Below are 25,271 nucleotides of genomic sequence, written 5' to 3' on the forward strand. Positions count from 1 at the left end.
AGTCGTCGATGGGGAAGCTGAAGATACAATTGACCACTTACAGTCAGAGCTTAAGTCTTAGTCATTTCCTCTGAGATGTGTATGGCCCAGTTCAGTAGTAACTATGAAGTAGCAACCAACTTGTTAGTACTCTTGCAAATACTACTTTTTCCCTACCTTGTCCACCAAGAACAGCTGACAGAGAGGGAGAGGGGGGGTTGCAGAAAGTGAACTCAATCCTCTCAAATCCATGGGGCCCTCATTTTTGGAGATCAGAAGTCCTGCATTTAAGCATGGAAGCTTTCATTTTAATTAACTGGATGATTTGGAGCTACTAACTCTTTTATTTCTTGCCTTAATTTCTTCATGTTCAAGTTAGTCCACCTGAGAATTTAAATTTTTTATCTTCAGGCAACCTGAACAAGATGAGCAAATAGGGTGATTCATGTTGTTGCAATGATCTTGTCCTTGCCCAAATAAAACTGATACTTCTACACTCTGAGAGATACTTCTATGGAATTGAGTTCTCTGAATGTGTGTAATTTTTAAAAAGCCCTGATACAATTTTTAGAGAGGTTGCAAAAGAGGTTTTATTTCCTCTCGGCTTTTTCTGTGGGTTTCGTTTCCATGAAGGAAGGGGCAAAGTATCAGTCAGTCAGCAGGTTGTGTGTGCAGCAGAGATAGGCTGTTGAAAAAAAGAGGACTTGAACAAAGCAGTCTGTCTGCAGCTGTAGTTTGCATTCCTGAGCTGTGAGGATTGCCTTATGATTAATCCCTTTTGTAGTCTCTGTGTGATCTCTGTGTTGGGGTTTGTTTGTTCCCTTTTTGTTTTATGGGTCTGAGGTTTCTTGCGCCTGTTCTGTTTTTCTCTGTTTTGTTCTTTGTGCTTGCTCTCTTTCTCAGCATGTATAAAACACGTTATTTCCCCACACACATACTTGCTTTTTCTTATTTTACATGCAGAATGCCCTGACCCTGTTGTTTTGCTGACTTAAAGCTGTTTTTAATTTCAAACAGGAAATGTGCACACGAATTGCTTTGCAATTACCTTTATCCTGTGGTACCGGCTTGAGGCTGGAAAATTCAGGTGGTCTGTGGAATCATGCATTTCTTCTCTCTCAAATATTTCTGTGGATTCTGGCAGGTGTTCATCAGAAGTTGTCTCATTTACCTTTCTCTGGGACTTTTTACCTGTAAATTGCTCGCATGTCATTTGCGTTGTGTCCTAAATTATTTCCTACTCTTGTATTTCTGGAAGAAGGGGGTAGCTGATCTGTTTTCAACTGATGGGATCCATATGGTATGTAGCCAGTTAGGACAACAAAGAGTTACAGCGATGGTTAACTTTTCCTCCCCACCTTCTTTTCTTGCCGATCAGCTGGCTCCAGCTTCCAGCGGTATGGCAAAGGTGAAATGAGAGAAGCCTGGTGTGCGTGGCGGAGAGAGCAGTGCGCTCCTCTGGGTGATGTTTAAGAAATGAGGTTCATTTAGGACTCTGTTATTCGGGTTGTTAAAAGGCATTTGTCAAGGCGTCATGACAGGGGCTTTCCCCTCCAGCGGTGTTTCTGTGTGCAGCATACCAGCTCCGTGCGACTCTGAGCAGACTGCAGGGCAGGTAAGAGGCACCGGCCGAGCTTTACAGGAAAGGGTCTCTCTGCCCACTCCGGTGGGCATTGACATCTGCTCTTCATATGCTAATTGCTCCTAACCAAAGCGATAGCCATTTTTTCCCCTTCGCCTGCATAGATTGAAACCTATGTCGCAAGCATGTGGGTTTCATATGTGACATAGCTGATAACGTGAAAGATATTTTCTTAATTTAAACCTCTTTAAAAACTAAGAGGGCAAATATGCTAAGCTATGGTATGACAGCTCTTCTTGTGTCATCTAAGTGATGCCTTTCCGTGTCTGTCTTTAGGAAAGTCTGCGTATCCGCTACTGTCCGTCCTACCTAGGAGGTTTATGTCAGAAGTACTGCTTCTTCAAAGGGATGAGGCTGTGTTTCTGGAGGAGATGGCCTCTAGGAATATTACCTGTAGTTTCTTTAACAGTTACAGTGATCATGCTAGTCCTGCACTACTCATTCTGTAAGTGTTCCTCTCCCCAGCATGATCTGGATGGGATGGGTATTTCGCACTGTGTGAATGATTAGCACGAAAAGCTCGGCACAAAGCAGCTGAGCACGTAATGTGTGTAATAAGCTACTGACTTTCCCTTCTCCTTAACTTCTTTGCTAAGGCAACAAAATTCATAAAAATTAATGATTGGTAGTTGCACAAGAATAATGAAGGTATGTATTTTATCTCCAAATTTTTTGTCTCTGCTTGTGAGTACCGTCGTTATTATAACTGTCACCTTTCCCAAGAACCTATAGGAATTAACTGCCTATCTTCTATTCACTCTTTCAAAACAGAACAATTACCTAACTTATGTATGCTCCTTCCTAGATCTCAACTTACAGCCATCAAAATCATATCTCTCCGGGAAGATAGCACTGCAAAAAATGGAATTTTAACAATTAAATCTTCTTAGTAGAAATGCCTGTCTGAACCTATACCTCATCCCTCTCCTTTCCTTCTGAGCATTAGTCTAGCAATGGGACTGACTCAGCACTCTGGCTATTATGGTGTGTTTCTCTTAAGAACTAATGCCTATCAATGCCAAGGACAAACACACGCTTCCGCAAGCCTCTTGTTCTGGAAGCTTTTCCCGTAATGTTATTAGGTGTGCTAATTTTATCCTTTTTTTTTTTTTTTTTTTCTCAGCTCCAGCTTTCTCCTTTATTTATATTGGTGGAAGTGTAGAAATTCCTAATTTGACATATACGAATGACTTCAATGATCCAAAGTCACAGAAATTCCTCCTGCAAGCAGAAGCAATCCAAAATTACGTAAGTTCCCACATAAGTATAGCAATAATTAAAAAATATTTATTACAGAATCAGATTGGCAATGAGGAGAAGACCCCAGTTAGTCACCTTCCCCCCCCCTCCCCCCCTTCAATATAGTAAGTTTAAAGCTAGCAAGTGCCTTGGTGGTGCACAGCTTTAGGGATGTAGTTAGGCAGCTGGCGTTGTGTGTCTCACGGTAAGGCCAACATTTCCTAGGTAATAAAACCTGGGGCATTCAAGGTTATGGACAAATTCTTCTTCTTAAAGGAATTAGGAGTGTGGTTTTTGTTTTGTTTTACTTAGAGACTCTTCCTTTCTACATTTTTCTCTTTGATTGTTGTTCTGTGTGTGTGGTTTTTTTTTTTGTAATTATAGCTCAAATTCAATGCTTAACTAACTTTTTTTGTATTGTTTTGTCTTCCCTTATTCCCCACAACAATGCTGGCTTTCTTGCACTTCTTATGTGAGTTCCTATTTGCGAGATCAATACTGTTTCCTGGGTACATGTGAACAGCGGTCTTAAGCACAAAGCAGTTCTCTGTTAGACTGTATTTCCCACAAGAGCTAATCTAGTGTCTCAAAGCTGCTTTGTGCACAGCCAATACAAGTTGCTTATGTCCAGATTATATGCTGGAAATTTAAAGACTGAAACAAAAATGTAAATTTTGTATTCATAAAGGCTTCTTTTTCATGGCTAATTATCAAGAGCTATCTCAATGGTCCTGAAATATGATGTGACTTAAAAGTAATTTTTTTTTTTAGTGGAAATGAACACACGTTTATGATGCTTATTTGTTATATTTTGTGAAAATGATGAATAATGCTTGTAATATGGGAGGGGGTTGAGGAAGGGGAAAGGAAAAAATAAGACAAATACTTTATAGCATAAGAGATGATATTGGGATAAGTGTTGATGTAACACTTTTTACATTTTCTTTTACCATTTTTTAACTGTCAGTTTGCAGAATCATATGAGTCTTCCTCCTTGGGAAAGTACTACCTGAAGTCTGTAGTGGCTGCTTTCAGGTAGGTTCTGTTCCAGCATGTGGTATAAATTTAGAGACATTCAATTGTGATTGTCTTATCTTTTTTTTTTCATGCATTTTAAATTAGTTATCCAGAGGAATATGCAGATGTCTATAACAGGGAATGCAAAATGCAGAAATGCACTTAAGTATGTGAGCTAAGAGCTAGGCTAATAGTGTGATTTCTGTCTGGCCCTGTAGAATTGGCGAGAGAAATAAAAGTTTGATTAATTGTGCCTTGGTTTTATGGGTTGCTTTGTAGTCTATTCATCTACTTTTTATTTTTGAAATCCCAGTTCAGCGGGGTTTTTCTCTACCACTAGCAGAATGTTATTTTGCATTTGTCTATTTAAATGAAGTTCCTTTTCAACTTCTCAAAACAAAACTTAAAGATATAATTTTGGGCAAGGTGCCCTACTTAAGCTCCTGGTGAGAAACATAAATACATTGAGCAGATGGCTATTACTATCCTGACAGGATTTGAAAATTTCTAAAAGGTCGAACCATAGCTCATTCTGAAAGGAAAAGTGTGGTAGACTGTCTCTTTGAATCACTTAAGTAATACTTTGTATATGCACACATATAGATTATTTATTTTAACAGGAATTGTGTGAAATCTTGTATCAACGTATGGACATAAAATGATATTGTCATATGGTGTGAGACTCAATTAAAAATATTAAGGAAAATGTATCTAGAACACATTTGGTCTTAAAAGTGTCTAGATACATAATATAGTCTTAAAAGCGTATAATTACGCAGCAGGGATGGAAATATCCAATTCCGGAAAAATTATTGCAAGGATTTTCTGTGAGATGTAGTTTTCAGCCTCACTGTGTTACTGTTTAAGCAGCATATTTTTGAAGCATTTCTACTGTATAGCAAAAGCAATTGTTAAACAGGAGAGCTTTTTTTGCCACTGTGTTCAGCTGCAGCATTGTGCACAGCAGTTCAACTAGCTGTGAAACTGCGTGAACAAAAAATGCAGACCAGTGGAAATCATGTCCAAAATACTAATTAGAGTGTATATACGATGCATTTTTTTTTTCCTCCACAGTGAAGGAGAGTCTGGACTTCGAGCCTACTACTGGAATACATTCTGGGCACCACAAGATGTGGTTGCTTCTCTTAAAAATTTAACCCCAGTGGAACAAAAAAAAATCAGTAGTAAACAAGCAGCTCACATGTTGGGTTCTTCTGGGGAGGAAGACTTTGATCTCGTTAAAATGGAGCTTTTTGGTAACAATGTACCTGTCATTTAATACCTATTCTGTCTATTTTCTTTATCCAGTTTGTGTCTTTGGCTTGTGTAGCTGATAGTTATTAAATTTCAGTTTCAGATTCTGCAGAATATGATGTGATGCTAAAATCAGGTAATTATTCTTCAATGCCAGCTAATATCACTTTGGGGGAAAAAATTCTGTAACATAAAAATGACAGTTACGCAGTTATTCTTCTATCTTTAGGGCCTACGAACTAAATCAGACTAGGGACTTCCCTGGCCTGTGCTTCAAATAAAGGCTGAGATGAAAATGCCTTACAGCTTTTATTCTGATATTCTGACTAGAATGGTTGAAATTTAATAGTTCCCACTGAATTGCAATGAGCTGTGGCTCCTTTTCTTGGCATCTTTTAAAAAGCTACTATATAAAATTATACATAATTTATTTGCCTTGTGACTAGATAATTTCGGTTATTCATAGTTAGGGATCAGTCAAATACTGTAGAGCTTTAAATCACTTTGCCTGGTTTCTCCATATCAAGCACACCTCAAGATTGGCTTCGTATTCTTCGTGTCCTCATTGTATGGAGGGGGTGAAGAGAAAATGGCAAAGGAAGCGTTAGGTTTCAAGCAGAGGTGGTAGCAGCTGCAGCCAAGTCCCCTCCTGCTTGCTGACCGTACGCCGAGCAGATGGTGACGGGGCATTGTGCTTCCTTGGCCAGAGCGGGAGAACGTGATGCAGCCTGGTAGGGAAAAGGGAACAGGGTTGTAAAAGTAAGGGAAGAGGAGATTAGAGTAGTTGAGAAGCGTGGGTAGGTGATTGTTGCTGCCTCTTCTGAAATTTTACCCAATAACTTCATTTATCTTTCAACTTAACAGTTTTTCGGCCACTGATCTAGTTTCTTTTGTATAGCAGTATCCTTTGACCTGTATGCCAAGCCGGGTAACAACAGGACTCTGACTCTGATGAATCCCAAAAAGTCTTTTTATCAATGGAGGCTGCGAGTTCCTTCTAACCATGTGGTGAGACTGGTAGTTATCGCTTTGCATGGTGTCACTCCAGAGAGCTGTGCATCACACCACTTGTCAGCATATGATTTCCTTCTTCCTCTGCAGAACAAGATCATTACAAGGTATGATAGTACAGAACAAAGATGTCTTATTGAGCTGTACAGAAACTCTCTGAAACTGTCGCGATATCAAAATGATATCAAACAGATTTCCAAAATGTAAAACTCGAAATACAACTTAATTAAAAATCTTGTATAAGGCTATAAAAAGATCTTTCATATTATTTCCTCCCCCTCCCTCTGCAATGAATTATAAATTCCTGTGGGTTTTGTTCTACATTATGACTAATGTTTACTGGTTTTGATTTTGTGCAGTTACTGTCACAACTCAAAGTGATACAGACTTTAATTTCTTTTTAATTTTTTTAATTTTTTTTTTTTTTTTTTTTTTTTTAGAATATTGTATTCTATTACTTTTAGAATACACATGTTTTATAGCAGTCCGGTCACAGGCAAATCCCTGTTCGTAACAGGGATGTTGTGCCTATGGAAGGCTCCATCCCCAGAGCCACTGTGTAGTCCGTCTGCATAAATAAAATCAATGATCTTGTAACTTTCAGTGGCCACAGTGCACCCACTTTCCAGAGTCAAATTTCATGCATGGACGCGTTATCCACCATTAACCTGTCTGAAACGCATTTATTTAGTAGTGCTTTAAGTTACTTGAACTGAGTACCTAAATGAGTCTCTATTAACAGACTTCTCTCTCTCCTCCTGCAACAAGTGACAAGAGCTTGCCGCTGTCGGTGGCCTGTCAGAAAGCCAGGCACGGAGTGGGCACAAGGGTTTTGTACGGAGTTAGACACGGATTGCAGCATAACATGGAGAAACCCGTTCCTGATGCTGGACTGCCTCTTCTCTGCTGCTGATTACGGGTTATTGCCAGGACTGTTACTCCATTGTGCGCTATTAGCAACGGCTCAGCTTTTTAGGAACCAGAAACGTAGAGTCGGCCACATGCATGAAAGAACCAGGAAGCTAGCAAAACCAACACAGGTGTAAGAAGTAACATGTTCAGAGAACATTGATGCAGTACGCTGTAAGACAGAAAGTTCAAGAATGTGCACTGATGCCTGGCTGTCGAAGAACTGGAAAGGAATCTGGTGACTGAAATGATGTTAAAAGCACTATGGTACCTCCAGAAAAGTTGACTTCTTTGATTACTTTTATTGCCAGCCTAACAAATGTGTGGGTTTTGCACATGTCTATCAATTTTCTATTTAAGCTAAAAGCAGGTAGTCACATACTTAGGACAGATGCAGTAAAACTAATAATAATGTCTCTGATATTTGTGACAGCCAGGAACTATTGTATTATAGCCGTTATTCCCTGATGTCCAGGTCTAGGATCACACATAGTGACTAAAACGATTCTCACCGGTTTCTGTAAACTGCAGTAATACAGCTGTTCAGTGACAAATACTAAAGAGTCAGTATGCTGAGGTTGTAAGGTGTACTGTAAAAGTAGGTGTCTCGTGGGCAACTCGTCTCATATGTGCTTGCCTTGCTTTTCTGATGATACTGTGACAAAAGGTACAGCTAGAAGATAAGCCAAGCCGTCAACTGGGTAGAAGACCAAGATGCTGAAAGATTTCCACGTGGCAGTGGGGAGGGGACTCAAATTGTTCATTTTATAAAAGATTTGACAAGTATTACGATAAAAAGGATTTAATCATGTCTGCAAAAGAGAAGCAAACCGCAGATCTACGGTGCAGTGTCTCACATGAAATGGGAGCAGGGAATAGCCTGCTAAAAGCAGAAGAGGACTACTTTCAGATTAAGGTTCAAAAACTTGATTTTAATGCTTTCACTCTGGATCTCAGTGACAAGTTGAAGAACTTGGTGCAGGGGTGTGATGGAAATACTGTCTTACTGTGAGATCTGATCTTAATTGTTTTTATTTGCTGTGTATAGGAAAAGAGAAAGCTTGGTTACTTTTCAAAATGCATTTCAAAATGGAATAAATATAAGAGTGAATTTGCAGGTGCAAGAAATAGCATCTCAAATTACAAGTGATAGTAAGTATTTCAAGCTTCAAGATATAAATTAACTCCTCATTATTTAAACAAAAGAAGAACAATGAGAAGAAATAGTTGCCATGCACGGGGCTCGACAGCTTTTGTGACATGTGAAACCAAGCTGAACGTTAATAGATTGGAAATGCTTCGGGCTCGTTTTCTCTTGCAGAGATGCTGCACCACACTGCTGCACTGGCACTTGTTGCCTTTTCAGTGCTACCCGCTGCGGCTGGCACCGCCTTTCTGATGCTTCTACAGGTCTGAAAACTCCAGGGCACCTGTTAGGCAAGAATATCTGTGATGTTCGCCCTGAGCGGCTGTGCCTCAACGCTGGGAAACTCTAGCATCCTGTGTAGTGTCAATCAAGTGGAAGAATAAAAGGGAAGTGGTAGCCAGGGGATTATTTCTGAAACACAGATGACCAGATCAGTGTTATTTTTGCTCAGTTTCTCAACAAAGATGACTGGAATGTGGAAATAATTTTTTTCTTTTTTTTTTTTTTATGCAATCTTTTTAATATTTCAGATGGTGTGGACCTGCGGCCTGGACTCCTGTTGTACGTTTAACTTCATCGAGTAATGTAATGTTGCTTACCTTCTCACTGGACCAAAGAGAAGAAAGCAACATATTAAAAGCTCACTTTCAAGCTGTTCCTAAAATCAGTAAGTAATTAAACAACCATCTGAAGTAAGCACACTTATTTCTCTTGTTCCCTTTGAAAAAGTTAATATTGCCTGAACGTATCTGGGGGTAGGCAATGTCGGCATATAAATCCAGGGAATTGTCATTCTGGTCCACACTTAAAAAAATGTCTGAGAACTGCATAAAGAATAGAGAATTTCCTTTGGTCTGGGAGATTTTTTTTGTCTCCTGATTGCTGCCCAAGTCATCTTTCTCAGAGATTACTCCTACTACACAGGTAACGCTGTTATTCAAGAGCAGTGGCAGCCGAGCAGCCAGCCGGATAGCGCTACTGGCAGAGCAGCACTTTTATCCGTTTTAGCAATCTATCCCCAGCTCGGAGAATGCATGTTTAATGAAAATGGAAAACAAGAGCAAACGCTTACTGCTAATATGTCTTTGATCCTTTTCTGAAAGCACTGTTCAGTGTAGTTAACTGTATAAGAAAAGTGTGTTCAAGACCTAAGATGTATATTTCAAACCTATGGAGTACTATGAATTTTGCAAGAATTCTGGGGGATTAGTGAAATATTTTGAATAATGACAAACTGTAGTATTTTACAGGGAGAGATAGGGGCTTCACAAGTGAAAGTTTAGCCACAGTTATTTGGTAAAGGTCTAAGTGAAAGAATTTTGACAATTAAGCACATGACTATTTTTTAACTTGTGGAACAAATCATAGGGGATAGCATGTGGATAAAGCTTACACATTTCAGCTTACGTCCTTCTGGATGCTGTTTAAGCAAATACTCATCCCATGCCTGTTACAAATTAGAATTGCTTCATTGTTCTGAAGATGGGCGCTCCGAATTATGTATAGCCTAGGTTTTGCCACAAAATTTTTTTGATTTTCAAAATTGTCTTAATTTCTGCTATATTCATATTTGCATTCACTATGTTACCTAAAGGAAATGAAAAGCAGTAATAAGGGCTGGGTATCTAGGACAGTTCTTGGTGGAAAATAAAACCTCAAAGATACTGCTCAAATGTGGCATGAATTTTCAGACTGAGAGCTGACACAGAAACTTCCTGGTTTACATTAAATTAATCAAAAGTTTCATCTCAGTGGGCTGATTGCTTTTTAATTTTTGAAAATGTCTACAGAAAGGTCTGAAGTAAATTGGAAGGGGGAGGTCTGTTGTGTCTGCATTTAATTGCTTTTTCCACTTACCATCAAATAACATTTTTTTTAAAAAGTCCACTCAGAGGTGTTTTGTGCTTACCCTTAATTGTAATTTGATCCAAAAATAAGAGAAATTCAGGGTGATGGGGAAGTGGAATTACATGATTTTCTGTTAATACGGGCAAAACCCGAGTTTAATACTGTCACAACCCATCCTTCTAGCTCTGTACGTAGAGAAGGGCCCTAGCAAGTGGAGTAGGCTCTGCACTTCAGCCCAGCTGAGATAACAGTCTTCCTTGCTGATATATTTCTCTCCCAGTGTGTGGTGGTCATCGTATTTCCTGGAACGGGACACTGAGTTCCCCTTATTACCCAAGTTACTACCCACCAAACATTGACTGCAGCTGGATCATCAGAGTAAGTGCTGGGAAGTCTTCTGAGTAGTGATGACTTTGCTTTATGTGATATAGACATAAAATTGGGAGAAATGGCTTTCGATGTGGGTGAAATGAAGGGAAAACATACCAAGAGCACTGCACCTGACTTCTTCTCAGGCACCCGTTTCTTTCCTGATCTGTGTAAAAGTGTCGGCTGTGAGAAGGAAACGTTGCCAGCTTCCAAAAGGTTAAGTATTATTCATGACAGAAAAAAGCGGTGGGTAAGATGACAATTCCTAGCAGCCAGAGCAAATTGCTAATAATCAGGGCTTTGCTTCTGTGTCAGAAAGAAAAAATGGTCGTGTAAATCGCGCCTCATATGATGGATACCACACTGTATTTCCCTGAACTCTACAGAAATAGGACCTTCTCTGGCTTAGAAATTCAGCTCTGGATTTCCAGCAAGTCCTTTGGCAGGACTTAGAATCTGCTCATGATTTCCACCAACTTCCTGGTGTGTTTAGCTATTGCTCCATTAAGCATTTCACTACTTTTTTGACTTTCCCTGGAAAAGGGCGTTCTTCATGTCTGTGTGTTGGTAACAAGCTCTACCCTTCACCTGCTCAATGAAAATTATTAGCAGCTTGTAGCACAAACCTCTCATCTATATGCAAGAAAGGGAATCAAAAGGCTTTCTAAAACAGAGAGGTCATAGCTAATGCAGTCGAGTGACCGGCTACCATAGATGTCTGAAATTAACATAAACTATGGGCACATGTGGCGGTACAAACATAGCGTGAACCTCAGATATAGTGCTTTGTGCTGGCTGCAGGAAGGCTTACGCTCCTTTATCTGACACAGTGCGGCAAAAGTTGGCCCTAAAAAGTTTTCTATACCTGTCTAAAATAGCAGATTTTTTTGGTCCTTCAAAGGTGCTGATTTGCCTCATAAGTGCAGTATTTTCAATCTGATAATAAGTAAAACAAGATTTACCATCTTAGAAGCACAGGCCTTTTCATTTTGTGGATATATGTGTCGGGATATTTATCCTTTTATTTTTAGGCACCTTTGCCTGGCTACAAGCTGTCATTAAAAATCCTCGTAATACAAATTCAGGAGAAGTCTCCAGGGTCCAGTAAATGTGATAAAGACTGGTTAGAAATTGATGGGGTTAGGTGAGTAAATACACTATTTTCTGACATATTAATTTGCACTTTGATGTTCTGCATAACATACTGTACTTATACCTTCTTGCCACTTCCAGTGCAGAAAAATACATTTCAACAAGAATTGGCATGCTTCCACTGAATTTCAGCACAACAATATTCTTAATCCTGCCCCAGTACTGAACACTTGTCATGGTGTTAATTTAAGCATCCTGCTTTTTCTACAGTGTTAGGCATTTACTTCCTTTGTTGTTCCCCTTAAGAGTAATGATAGAGAAAACTGCAGGATTTTCTGCAGCTGCAGTTGAACTGTAAATTCCTGGCAATGGTCTTGACATGGGTGAAGAGCTTGCGTCATCTGAAGTTTCATTTTCTATACCACTTACTCTTCAGTGATTATAATTGTTTTCTGTAAACAAGAAAAATTGCACAAAGACAAATTGCAATGTGTGTGCTTAAAACACAAAACAAAATGGTATTCAGAGTGATTTGTCTCTTGAGAGGAGCACACTGAAACCATCAACAGCTGTTGGATTTGTAGCCTTTTGGTTTTGCAGACCCAAATGGGAAATCCAAAATCAAGCATGCTTAGAAGTGGTTTGTATTTAGAGGTAGATTCTGACATTGATCACCTTGCTGTATTGTGTTTCAAAGTCTGCCAGTCCCAGCAAAGTTGTGGAGTGGACGGCTTTTGTAAATAGGCTTTCTAATACTTCTGTTGGGCTGTTTTAACACTAAAAAAATAGCTGATCTTTATCGTGTTCTTTTAAAGCTTTTTGGCATTGGTACCCTTCAGTAAAAAGGGAGGTAGCGGGATAGTAGTGGTCAGTTTGGTTAGAAATTAATTATTCTCACTTTCGCCTTGCCAGATACTGCAAAGCTCTTTCAGAAAACAACAGAATCAGAGAATATGGCTATTCTGTCGCAATCAACTTCCACTCTGATGAACTGGTCACCCACAGAGGGTTTTATATTGAATACAAAGCCTTCAGTCACACAGACCGTAAGTGAATAAGCACGTACTTTAATTTGCAAGGAGAAACCTCTGAGAAACCATGCTTGACAGACCAAGCGCATACAATCGACTCGCCTTTTTTTCTTAAACCAATTGCAAGAGGCAAATGTTTAAAATGTTATTATGTATTTAATTGAACAAATAGATGTACAAAATTAGATAAAATATGCTTTTAGAAGCTGGTTCTTATTTTCTAACTTCTAACAACACTTCTGTAAAGTGGGAAGTAAAATTTCCCAGTTTCTGTAGATCTAATTATTCGGCATTTTGCTAATGTCTTAAAATAGCCGAGCTGCAACATGAAAATAGCATGGCAGAGAACCTCCAGGCATGACTCTTCTGCCAACAGGAGTTAACCACTAATAGTTAGTCTTCTCTTTAAAAATCACAACTCAAAGTGCTCTGGATCAGCTTCCAGGTTTAGACAAAGTATTTAAGTTTTCAGTAAGAGTCAGTGAAGACCCCTTGCTAGCAGGTGTTCTGGAAATACGACTGGGTTTCTTATAGCCCTTTCCTGACTCCCCAGGCACTTCTGGGAAGCATTAGTGTTAGATTTTTGGGGGGCTTTCAGAGGGTGGAACAGGGATTTTCAGGAGATAGACATATTTACTTGTGATATTTCTTAGGAAAGGTACATCTGCAATATATTTTTGTAAATGCTTTCTCTTTCCTTTATCCAATTAACGTTTAGGTAGCTAAAGTTCTCTGTGATTTCAAGAGATCAGTTCAGTTTGTGGAAACCCCTTCAGATCCTCGGCTTGCTTGACTGAGTGTTGTTCTGTTCACTGCTGACTTAGAAGTAGTTATGTATTAAGATCTCTGGTATAGGTTCTTGCTTCGTGCCTTTCATTAGAAATAAGCGGCAGATTTTGTGGTCAGTCATTCTACAGGACTCAGATATTTTCAGGGATTTTTTTTTTTTTTTTTTCTCCACAAATGTGTGTGTCTTTCTACTGGAAAAAGTTAGTGTCCTATGGTTACTGCCTCAAAACCAGTTCAGAGCTGAGTCAAAGCCTAAGAATACCTTTTTCTACAGCAAAAATCCCCAGTCTTTATTGCATGTACAGGTCTTTGCTTTCTGTGCGCTCTGCTCCATTTCTAGCACTGAGCCAGCAAGCAGATGGCTCAGTCACGTAATCACTCCTTAGTCACAATTTTAAGGATCCGTATTAAGACTCAACAGGAGGGCTAGATCAGCTGTGAGGTGTCTGTATCAAGTCGATACAGTAAAGGCATTTCTGGAGGGCTACCTGAGACAGCAGAATGTATTGAGAGCACTGATCTTCCACGACAGCCTTGCCTGTAGCAATAGCAAGGGGAGGGAATTAATTTTCTCCCACATCTTTAGTACCTGCAGCCACCCACCTCAGATGAGCTTCTTCCCACTGCTGGGAGCCTACCAAAGCACGGCTATTAAAAATCACAGGCACTGCTCTGTGGTGACCGGGAAAGCCAATGGCAGCCATCAGCTGAATAACGTCGGGGAATGGTGCAGAGAAGGCAGAGAGACTCCCGCGTTGAGCTGGCGCTGGCTGCGGAGCGGCTGCTTTCCTCCCACCCGCGTCACATGCGAGGCAGCGAAGAGGGCTAAATGACTCCACATTGGAATCGATTAAATAAATGTGGGACATATGTGTTTGGTCCTTCAGTCTTATTTAGCTGTTAATTTGCCTGTGGTGCTACAGGGCAAAAAGTTTTAAGTTGACTTGACCTGGGCAGGAAGAGGAGTTTTTTGGCTACTGATTCTTCCGCAGATCAGCTTTTTTTTTCTTTTTTTTTTTTTTTTTTTCCCCCTGACACATCTGAAAAAGTGGAAGAGAACAAACATTTTTGATACATTGCAAAGAAACACCTTAGCTTTGATACTAGCTGTTAATTTAAGTGAAACAAAATCTTGGTGAAAGGTTGTTTCATAACGAAATTGCTAGATTTGAAAAGTGTTTGATAAAGCACGTATTCATATCAGACGTGAAGTTGGAGTGCGGTAGCACAGAGATGAATTTCTACAACATTTTAATGTCAGGGAATTTGTATTTCTAATATTAAGGAGAATGCCTAGTTTTGACTTCCTTTGTGGTTTGTTATTGTTTGTTTGTTTTTTCTCCCCCCTCCTTAAATGCTCCTGTGTAAAATACATGACCTTAACAAACTGAAGAGGTGTTCACTATTGGTACTAATTACATATCTGTGCTAATCACTTTCAACCCTTAGAGTGAGGCAGTGAATGTGAATTTCATTTTTAAGTCAATTTAGGTGAATATTAATTAATTTAATTCAGACTGCTTGATAAAAATCTTTAGCAGATTGTGTGAAGATAGAATTTCCTTTTTTAAAATTCAATTTAGTTCATAAATGACACTAGCTTTGGTTTTTAATAGCCATTTTAATATTTATTCCTGGTACAGTCCTGTGTTTTGCATTTAGACTGTAACAGCATTTCTAGCGCCATTAATTTCTAATTTTTGTAGCTTGTTCTTAGATGTGCACATAGAACATGCATTCCTTCAAGCAATCAGTCTGAAGGCTGGAAAGGCTGCTCAGATGGTAGTGATGAATTAAATAGTGGTGGGGCAATTATTTCTTGTTTGTGTTCTCCTGTAAACAGCTTGTTCCAGGAAGTTTAGAGACTGGCTGAAATTATCTCTAAACTATTGATGATTATCTTTAAAATCACATGAAGGATGTGGGTGAAGATCTAAAAGTCTAGGGAAGTGGGAGAACAGAAAAAATGAGAAGGGAATTTCACACCAATCTTTACAAATTAAACTTCACCAACCCCCAACCCCCCCCCCAAAAAAAAAAGAAAAAAAAATTAAGCAATAAGTAGTCAAACAAAACTATTTGTAAACAGTGAAAAAGGTATTAAAAATCAGCATGGAGTTTTTTATTTTGTTTTTGTTCTCTGCTGTGAGAGGATAAATAGAGAAGTTGTACTTTGGCACTGTCTTGTGTAACAAACTTATCAGTAAGTAAAGGAAACACGGTTAGAAAAAAATATAGAAAACTGTTTCCAGAGAATGACTGCCAATGACTCATTACCAAAATGGAAGGATATTTTTATTGTCATTCTGCCAGTATCTGTTATGGGATATCAGCATAATTTTTGTTGGTGATCTACAGGGTGGATTAGAGAAGATGTTTATGAAATAGCAAAAGTGCCACACAATAGAAAGAGAGATGTATTTAAGAGGGATGTATTTATAAATATCATCTTGACAAGCTGGAGAATGTGTATGGAGAAAATGATATCCCATTCAATAAAGACAAGATCAGAACTTGAGTAATCAAATATACATGCGAGTTGCCTAAGTAGCTTTTCTGCTGAAAGATGGTTGGGGGGTGATAGTGCCTCAAAAGCTGACTTGAGAGTCACAAAGTCATAAGATTTTCCATGTGTGTTTTGTGTTTGTTTGGTGTTTTGTTGATTTTTTTTTTTTTTTTAAAGTGTCACACTAGGATGTAAGACAGGAGTTTGAAAAGATCTTCCCAGTCACCAGTGGGAAGGCTTCAGCTAGAGTACTGTATCCACACTGGGCACTGCACATCAAAGAAAATAGGGAACAATGAAGAGATGCCAGAAAGAGTGACCAGAAAGTAACCCAAGGTCAGAGAGCGCAGCACAAGTTAGGTAACGCAACAAGTCTCTCTGCCACTGGAGGCTGTCGAAACCAAGGTAGACTAATGTCTGGCACAATAACATCAAGGTGGCCTCTGGTAGGGAGTGTAGCACATGGCTGCTGGCCAGGTATTTGTATTACAAAACATTTATGGACCTTTTTTCTTCAGGTTGTAATTCAGAACAGTTGAACTGTGGTGATGAGAAGTGTAAGCATCAGTATAAGACTTGTAAAGACGATGACAGCTGTGGGGAGGACAGTGCTGGAAACAACTGCTGTAAGTATATATTTTTAGCTATTTTCCAAAAGACGGTGGATGGTAGAAGCAAGAACATACTTATTTTAATGGATAAATGTAGTATGTCTGCATGTTTTTTGATAGCACAAAGTACGAGTGTCATTACAGTGAAAATAAAATATGCAGAGTATAACTAGTTCTTGGGAGAGTCTAAACAAGAAATTAACGAAGCAATATCCAAGATGAAAGTGCTTTTAGTTAGATGACTTAACCGCAGCTTGCTGATGATCCTGTTAGAAGACCACTTTCCCCCCAACTGCTGCCAGATCAGTAACAAACAATGTAAGGGAGAGAGTCACAACAGTTTTGGGATTTTTGCCTTTTGCCACGTGCATGGTCTCTTTACTGTATATCCAGCACGGTTACGGACATTGCTGGTACTACTCACGTCTCCCTAGTGACTTGCTGCATTTTGCCTTTATAATTTTTGCCTTGCTTTGAATCTTAGGTGCTCGAGGTAGCTAGGAGTATGTCCTTGTTTGTTGAAAAACCAATCATTCCCACTGTTTAGAGGTCACTATAAACAGCTGATAATAAGAATGGTAGTCATGGAAGCCTATTGCTGAGATCTGTCAGGATTCCCATGTGGTAAACTGTGATAGTCCTTAGCGAAAAATTTATTGGAGGGGAGGTATAAACCTCTTCCACAATATTCTAAATCTTCACTTAAAAACAAAAAAGTTGACTTCCAGATGATATCAGCCGTGAAGATTTATAATTTGTAATGCCAGTAGTGCTGGTGAAGGTAAAACAACAGATCTGAGAAGCCTAGCTTGCTCTGGTTAGATTTAAGTGAAATGGGAGTGAGGACAGTTGGAGGCTCCTCTGTCTTCTTCCTCATGCACAGTGGAGACTGGAATTAGTGAGATCATTAATCACAGTGGAATGTTCCCTCTGTCCCCTCTCCATAGAGAGACCAGTTTACACCAGTACAGGCTACAACTTCAAGCAGACTGCGATGTGTAGCTTTGGACAACTTTCACTGAGGAGGCTGAACGTCCATGGTTTTTTTTTTTTTTTTTTTTTTAACGATTTGAAACCATGGCTCCAAGCATGTGACACTATCTTCTCTCTCTCATTTCAGCCTACAAAAGTTGTTCCCCTTATGCGTACAAATGCCTCAATGGAAAATGCTTACTGAAACCAAATCCTGAGTGTGATGGGAAAAGAGACTGTGCAGATGGATCTGATGAAATGAACTGTGGTGTGGTAACATTTTTATTTAAAAATTAGTTACTGACTTGGTTTCCCAACTCAGGAATTTGTGCTATGGCCAAGCATTATTGGATTAGGAATTGATTAAATCAGATGTGAATTTAAAAAAAAAAACGTATCTCCTGGTAACATCTATATGAAAATATCTGTCTCGAATTTTCCACTGTTTCATTTTAAATCCACGGATCCATTCTGTCTATGGTGACTTATTTCAAGCAATGCACGCTTCCAGGATAAGCTGGTAGGTCCTAGTGCTTGTTTGAGCTGAATGAAATGCAGTCAAGGAGCTGTGTATGTAAGGAGGGGAAAAGATATGAGATTTTATTCAAGCAAACTTTTGGAAACAACTCACCTTAGAATTGTGCTTAAATGACTTTTTGACTTACTAACCTCTTTAGAAAGCTGTAAAGGAGGATAGGCAATGATAGGTTTATTCCTGACCTGCCCATTAAGTGAAAATGGGCAAGTACTCTTACCATTTTGTGAACTGCACAGTAAAAAACCACCTTTTTTTCCAACAACTTTGAGGTCTATGGATAAAAGTTTATGTATTAAGCATAGCAAAGTGAAATGACCTTATGTCTTTTCGTTACTATTTTATTCAATTATTTCTATTAGCTTGTGGAAGACACCAGCTTAAGAAAAACAGAATTGTTGGAGGTGAAGATGCAAGATCTGGAAAGTGGCCTTGGCAAGCAAGTTTGCAGATGGGAGCACATGGCCATGTATGTGGTGCATCTGTTATTTCCAACAGGTGGCTCGTATCTGCCGCCCATTGCTTCCTGGATTCTGATTCTGTGAGGTATGTAGAAGTTATACTGTCACAGAGTATTTGCAGTTTAATAACCTTACAGTGCTGCTTTCAAGTCTGCAGTAGCTGTTCCTTGTCTAGAGAAGTTGATTCAGGGTATAACTCTGTGACATGATGTCACTGCATGAACCCTCAATATTGTATTCTGCTGGCTTCAAAAGGTCTAAGTATCTGAAGTAATTATTTTGCCTCCATCGCCAGCATATCCTGCATGATAAAACACACTGTTTTGTGAGATTTAGGTTAAACACCATTTTTTTAGAAGGCAGGGATTTTTGAAGCAAAAGCTATGGCCTTTTCTCCCACAAAAAGGGCTATTTATTGATCAGTGGAGTGTAAAACTCACCAATGTTCAGTTTAGGTAGTGTAAATTGAAGAGACGTACCTCTTAGATGTGGCAAGGAGGAAATAGAGTTTAATAATACACTTTTCTGACTTCCAAAGCATGGTGCATTGCAAGGACTTGGTCTTGTAGCTCCAGGAAATTATTATTTTCAAAATGGTAAGTAAAACCATTACTTAATGTTTTAGGAGACAGAGAGTATAGTTTATCTATCTTCCTAAGTGGTATTGTACTCCATTCACTTTGGTTTTGATGAATCTCATCAAATACCGAAAAGTAGATAAAATGGAGTGAACTGACGCTGCATTCCTTTCCAATAGGATGTTCTAAAAACGTTCTCTTTACAGATACTCCGTTCCTTCGGGCTGGAGAGCATATATGGGCTTACATACTATTAGTGAAAAGAGCAATCGTGTAGCTATGAGATCAGTCAAAAGGATTATTGTCCACCCACAGTATGACCAATCTATCTCAGACTATGACATTGCCCTGCTGGAAATGGAGACGCCTGTATTCTTCAGTGAGCTGGTACAGCCCATTTGTTTACCCAGCACCTCTAGAGTATTTGTTTATGGAACTGTCTGCTATGTAACTGGCTGGGGAGCCATAAAAGAAAATAGTATGTTCATTTCCTGGATATACTTCTTGCAAGTTTGGCTTAATTTGAAACTCTAACAATAACATATTTATAGTCATAAGAGAAAATACCTGCGGTTTACTTAGTAGGTCTGTAAAAAGCTAGAAAATGCCCCCTTGGCTACAGCCTGTGAATTCTGAATGTTTGCTTGGATGGCAGGTGGTAAGTGCCAATATGCGTACTTGGGTGTCACAGACCGTTGGAAAGCAAATGTTGAAAAGATTATAGATTCACAAAAGTGTGCCCCTTTTCATGCTCGTGGCTCATTTTACCTGGTGAATAGGTCATAAGCAATCTGACAGGTAAAGAAAACAGCGACTTGCAACTATTGCAGAGAAAGAATTTGTCTCTAAGACTGTTTGACAATATGGGGCCATGAACAGCAATAATTGCAAAAATACTGTGGAGGGTTTTTTGTTTTGTCTGCCTTAACCAAAGGCAATTTAATGTATGCCCCGCGAAGCGTTCTGCCTGTGCAGTTTGGATGCTGCAGCGGATGCACCTTGCATGCTGCAGTGGGGTGGCAGGAAAAGAGCAAACAGAGTCGGGGGGGGGCGGTGGGGGACCCCATGGGATCTTGGCCCTGTCTCAGCGTTAAACAGGAGCCAGGTTTGAAACCTGGGCTTAGACAGATCCTCAGCATTGCAGTGGTCCCCACAATTGCCTAGTTCCTCGTGTCTGATCAGATGCCATATGCTATGGTAATTTTGGCTTTCTTAATATGCCTTTTTAAAAAAAGATTTAAATCTAGATAATAACGTAATAGGCTAATGAAGTGCAAATGGCTTTGCAATTGATGTCTTCTTACAATGTCTTGCTTTTTAACAAAATGATGCAGGTAATATTTAAAAGTCAATATAATGGCATGTGAAAAAAACCTCATATTTTTCTATCTTACCTGTTTCATTCCCAACCCACCCTCAGAGCTGAATGAGCAAATAAACCAAAACCCATCACTTCCTCTGATCATCCAGGTACTGAAAAGGTTGTGTTCGCTGTTGGGCCAAAACATGACTGAAGATATTTAGCTCGCAATGATACCTTATGCCAATACTATACTACAGAATTAAGCTCTTAGCATCACTTGTGACTTAAGGGCTTGATTTTTTTTTTTTAATTTTTTTTTTTTCCCCTCTCAGCTTTATTCCTCAGCTCCTTCCCTGGAAATGAAAAGATGGAAAAGAATGTAGAAATTTCATTTAGTAGGACTTGGACAATGTTTGGAGTAGAACCATAGTGTACATAACAACAAAAAGCTTTGGGCATAATTTGAAATGGCATTCAAAATCAGTCACACTGTGTGGTATCTTGTATTATACACATAATTTGCATGACTTTTTGTACTACTTTCTGGCAGAACAAGCTCATAAGGACAAAGACAAAGGAAATGGAAAGGTGGTGCATAGGGACCTCTATGTCTAGAGGGTAGTATAGGCAATAGCTTTCAAAAGCTGAGGGCATGCAGCAGTTGAAGGGAGGGGAACTACTCTCCTGTCATCACTTGGGTAGATTTTGAGTTTGGAGCAATTATCTTTTGTTTTACAAGTGGTATCTGTTACAAATCTGTACCACCATAACCTCTGCAATGCCATTTGTATTTTTCCTAGGTCATCTTGCCAAAACATTGCAGGAAGCTCGAGTGAGAATAATTAACCAAAGTGTTTGCAACAAGTTGTATGATGATCGTATCACATCACGTATGCTGTGTGCTGGGAATCTTAGTGGTGGCATTGATGCATGCCAGGTAATGTGGAAATTGTGGAAAAACTACAAAGGAATATTTGTTTCCATTGCAAAACTGTTCGGAGCTGTACATTGTTCATTTTTTGTTTTGGTTTTTTTTTTTTCCTTCTTTTTTTCTTAGTAACAGAGTGAGAGGTATCGAGTGTATAGTTAATTTAACATGACAGAAAAAGGCTGTCCAAAATAAGGAAGGAAATTTGGTATAGATAATCTCTGAATCTCTTGAGAAATGTTGCTTTGCAAGGACAAGGGGTAAAATGTGCCAAAAAGAATTCTTTTTCCTCTTCAACAGCTACATTTCCTATAAAAGAACGGAGATGTAAGGATAAAGGAAGCTGGGGGCTATCTGTGATTTTTGCCATTCATGCTGATTTTTTTTTTTCCTTTTTTTGTGTCTGGGTGTGGGATTAATAAGCTACTGCAACAGTATGATGAGTAATGTATTGTTACAGTTACAAAGAAGTACAAAAGACAAAGGTAAGCTAGGTTTGGTAAATGCAGTTGCAATGCTGCCTTTTAGTTTCATATGTTCATTCATGTGAAGAATTACAAGTTTTGATTACATCATGGTATCATAAGTTGTACAACCTAGTTCATTTACACACACAATCAGAAACTGCTCTTTGGGCATACTTCAACTGTCTTGACTCTGCCTTCCCAGTTGTTAGACTAGTTGTGTACTTTATCAGTATTTAAACTTATGATGAATATCAAAATTACAAACACAGTCATTACACCAGTTACTGTGTAAAGGGAGAGAAATGTCTTACTGATTTTAGACTGTGGTAATCTGATATAAATTTTTTTTTGTAATATATAAATGTCACTATTTTAATGTATAGGATAATTTTTGTGACATCATAGCTCTTAATGGGTCAAACTTCTTTATACACAATAGACTATTTGCAGTTTCTTCCTGCATTCTCTAAGTTCTAATTCCAGTAATTATTATTTTTCACGGGCAGTTTGTGTGTAACCTTGGACCTTGGAACTGTTTTGCAAAACGTGTTGTTTTAGAGGCTTGACGTTCCTCCAAAAAAACTGTGCTGCTTAAGAAATGCCCTTGAATTTTCAGATGGACATTTTAATTGTTTCGGCTATATACCATACTGGTCAATCTGGTTTCCAACGTAGCATGCTGTGTTTGAGTCCTAGCATGCTGGCTCTTTGGGTCTTTAAGTTCTTAGTCTGGGTAGCATCTTAGCTACTTCTTCCTTTTCTGTCACTAGTACGTTTCCTCTGCAGTGCTAGAGAGGAAGGATGTTGGCAGTTCAGGTCCACAGCACCTGAAACCCCTTTACGACGGTTCCAGACTTGTGCGAATCCTGGTTTGTTTCGTTTCTTCACGGACACGTAAACTGTGCACGTACTGCGCAGATCATGTGAAGCTTCCAAGCACCTTTCATCTTTAGACGATGTGATACTTAGAGAAATGAAGCATTTACTCTTTCAGACTCTGTTTTCTTACTACTCTAGGACATTCTTTGGTCTTGGTTCCTCTTTTTAGGATCCTTCCTCTCTCCACCGGCATACGGCCCCTTCGGTCTCTCCGAACTGGCTGTGTAATTGGCCAGGCTACTCAGCCTCCTTTCTCAAGTCGCTTTGAGATCAGCCTCTGGGATTATCAAAATTGCCGGTACGACAGCAGCCTGAGAGAGGGAGGAAGAACTGTTCTGGCTTCTTTTCTTATCACTAGATAATTTTGTTTGGTTGGATGATGAAGGCTTTCTATTGTTACTCTTCTCGGTACGTGGCTTCCTTCTGACCTCTTCCATGTTTTAGCCTCAGCTGGGGGCAGCAAATAAACCCCAGGGTCAGCCTGGAGGCTGCTGACTGCCTCGTACGCAGAAGGAACAGCTGCAGAGAGGAGCGGCGTTCGGAACTAACTGCTCAGAGTTCTGTGAACCGGACCGTTCGCAGAAGGCATACAAGGTTAAAACAATGAAAGACGCAAAGCATTTGTGAGCCCAAATGCATTTTGATCCTGTGAACTGAACTAAACGGGAGTTTTTTTACTTTTCTAAGTTGCTGTACAGACCTGCATGTTCCCTTTGAGAAGCCGGTTCTTGTTTGCACATTCCTTAGTCTTTGTTCCTTCTTCTTCCTCTGTGAACGTAGACGCAGTCTTGATTATGAAACTGCTGAAAATACTTAATTGTGCCGAGTTTGTTTTTTGTTTTGGCATTTGTTTTGGGTTTTTTTTTGGTTGCGAGTGAGTGATATTTTTCTCTTCCTATTTAATACACAATATAAGAGTTCTGCCTTCAACCTGTGAAGAATTTAAGGTCAAATGGTAGCAGAATTCCCGCTTTCCATCCCTGTGATCAGTTGCTTTATGAATCCTGTAATGGGACGTTAGCAATGAGTAATTTTTTCAACTACTTCTTGCCATTGCTTTTTATTGATAAGTGTGCTACTTCCCTAAGTTAAAAAAAACTGAATAAATTTGACCTCTAGCTGGGTACATTCTATCCAGAAATAAGATTCTAATATTAAATTGTAATTTGAGAAAGAGAGGGGCAGGTATTTATTGTCCTTAAATAACCTAACTTTTGTTACAGTGCTCTGTGGGTATGTGTGCGTTTGTGTGCACTAATGGCTGAACTGCCTTCATTTTAGGGAGATTCTGGAGGTCCCTTGGCCTGCACAGGGAAGGGAAATAGATGGTACCTTGCTGGCATTGTGAGCTGGGGTGAAGGATGTGCTCGGCGCAATCGTCCTGGTGTGTACGCTAAGGTGACGGCACTTTATGACTGGATTCATCAGAATACAAACTGATGTGCCAAGGAGAAAATGCAGATCATCTCCGTTACGCAACCTGCTTCCTACAGTAGTCTATCATCTATCATTTGTTGTTCAGCTAGCAGTAACTGTTCAGATTCAGAGCAACTTCAGATTCCTCTTCCTTATCCCCAGCAGCAGAAACAGCACTGCCTTAACAACAAAATAAAATGGATTAGAACCTGTAACAAAAATCCAGACAAATCTTTCTTTTGCAAACCTTCTCCCCTCCTTCCATCTCCCTTCCTATCTATATATCTATATATGTTTCCACTTACACATACCTGGATATTCATGGCCACATCCCATTTGATCCCTTCCTGGGCTGTGCCCACATGGCCACGCTACATTGAAAGGGACATAAAAGGAAAAGTGATTTATGTGGTTGGATGCATCCTTGGACTCAAAGAAAGTAGAAGACGAAATGCCAGCCACACTCCTTTAACTCTCGCAGTAAATGTAGCTTTGATAATTATAATCTCCTGATGAGCTGACCAGCCCAAACCTAGCTGATTTAAGGTTTCCAAAGCTGTTCATGGGACTTAAGAATGCTGGTATTCACTTTAATAAAAGACCTGTCTAGATGGTCTTAAAATTGGGCTCAGTGTTTGGAAGGGTTTAGCTTTTACCTTTAATGTATTAAAAAAAAAAATAAAAATGAAGCTGGCAATTTGAATACCAGTAATTGCTGTCCACACAGCACGCTTTTATTCTACCATATATAAATATGTGTTCCTTGTTTAGTTTTAGACCCACCTTGGCAGCATGTGGGGAAAACACTGGAATGAGCTAGCACTGTAACCTGCATGCAATGAGATTCCTGTATCTAACACGGATAGTGCTTTTCCTTCCTTTCTTGGGTATCTCCCCCCCTCCAGCCCCGATGCTTGTGTCAAACTTACTACATAAGCTATACTCAAAGCCTATATTTTAGGGGGGTTAGTATCTTTAATGACTAGTCACTCATCCACATCTTCCTTTTTAATAAATGTGTGGTAAAAATGGAAGTGGCTACGTTTTATTTGTTTGATTGTGCCTCAAACTCTAATCCCCAGGTGCAATCAGAACTACATTTGTACCTCGGAGTTTCCTCTTTTTGTAAAGCTGAGCCTAACTTGCCCGTTTAACTAAAGTACACATTTAAGGGCACTAGTTTCTTTTCCTTATATTGAAACCAGAGATGTCTTCACTATGGAAGAAAACAGTTTTCCTGCTGTTCTGTTTTAGATAAAAGCCTAGGCCAGAAAGTTCAGATCATTTC

The 25,271-nt window shown here is 39.3% G+C and overlaps 1 protein-coding gene across 3 annotated transcripts; it reads left to right on the top strand.

Annotated features, from left to right (window-relative positions):
• The first annotated feature begins 745 nt into the window (after positions 1–745).
• Positions 746–25,195, top strand: LOC129203257 (transmembrane protease serine 7-like). Of its 3 annotated transcripts, none has more exons than XR_008575969.1 (17): positions 746–1,594; positions 1,898–2,066; positions 2,745–2,869; positions 3,828–3,895; positions 4,952–5,133; positions 5,229–5,267; positions 6,033–6,249; positions 8,729–8,865; positions 10,327–10,424; positions 11,447–11,559; positions 12,420–12,553; positions 16,352–16,459; positions 17,565–17,684; positions 18,314–18,497; positions 19,197–19,377; positions 21,094–21,230; positions 23,849–23,981. XR_008575969.1 is itself a non-coding variant. In XM_054817464.1 (17 exons), exons 1-17 carry the CDS (start codon positions 1,514–1,516, stop codon positions 24,005–24,007), a joined length of 2,343 nt encoding a protein of 780 aa, XP_054673439.1. In that variant the 5' UTR covers positions 746–1,513; the 3' UTR covers positions 24,008–25,195. The 3 variants fall into 3 exon arrangements, 2 of the variants coding, with proteins under 2 accessions (XP_054673439.1, XP_054673442.1); XM_054817464.1 differs by having other exon boundaries at positions 19,197–19,468; positions 23,849–25,195; XM_054817467.1 differs by lacking the exon at positions 746–1,594 and having other exon boundaries at positions 1,949–2,605; positions 19,197–19,468; positions 23,849–25,195.
• The last annotated feature ends 76 nt before the right edge of the window (positions 25,196–25,271 follow it).

The sequence above is a fragment of the Grus americana genome, chromosome 1 (genome assembly GCF_028858705.1).
Source record: "Grus americana isolate bGruAme1 chromosome 1, bGruAme1.mat, whole genome shotgun sequence".
Classification (NCBI taxonomy): domain Eukaryota; kingdom Metazoa; phylum Chordata; class Aves; order Gruiformes; family Gruidae; genus Grus; species Grus americana.

Bases quoted from the DNA above. Each gene is read 5' to 3' on its own strand.
- LOC129203257 (XM_054817464.1), top strand. From the start codon at position 1,514: ATGACAGGGGCTTTCCCCTCCAGCGGTGTTTCTGTGTGCAGCATACCA. The intron at 11,560-12,419 runs GTGAGTAAATAC...TCGCCTTGCCAG, and splicing joins TTAGAAATTGATGGGGTTAG to ATACTGCAAAGCTCTTTCAG. The intron at 16,460-17,564 runs GTAAGTATATAT...CTCTCATTTCAG, and splicing joins CAGTGCTGGAAACAACTGCT to CCTACAAAAGTTGTTCCCCT.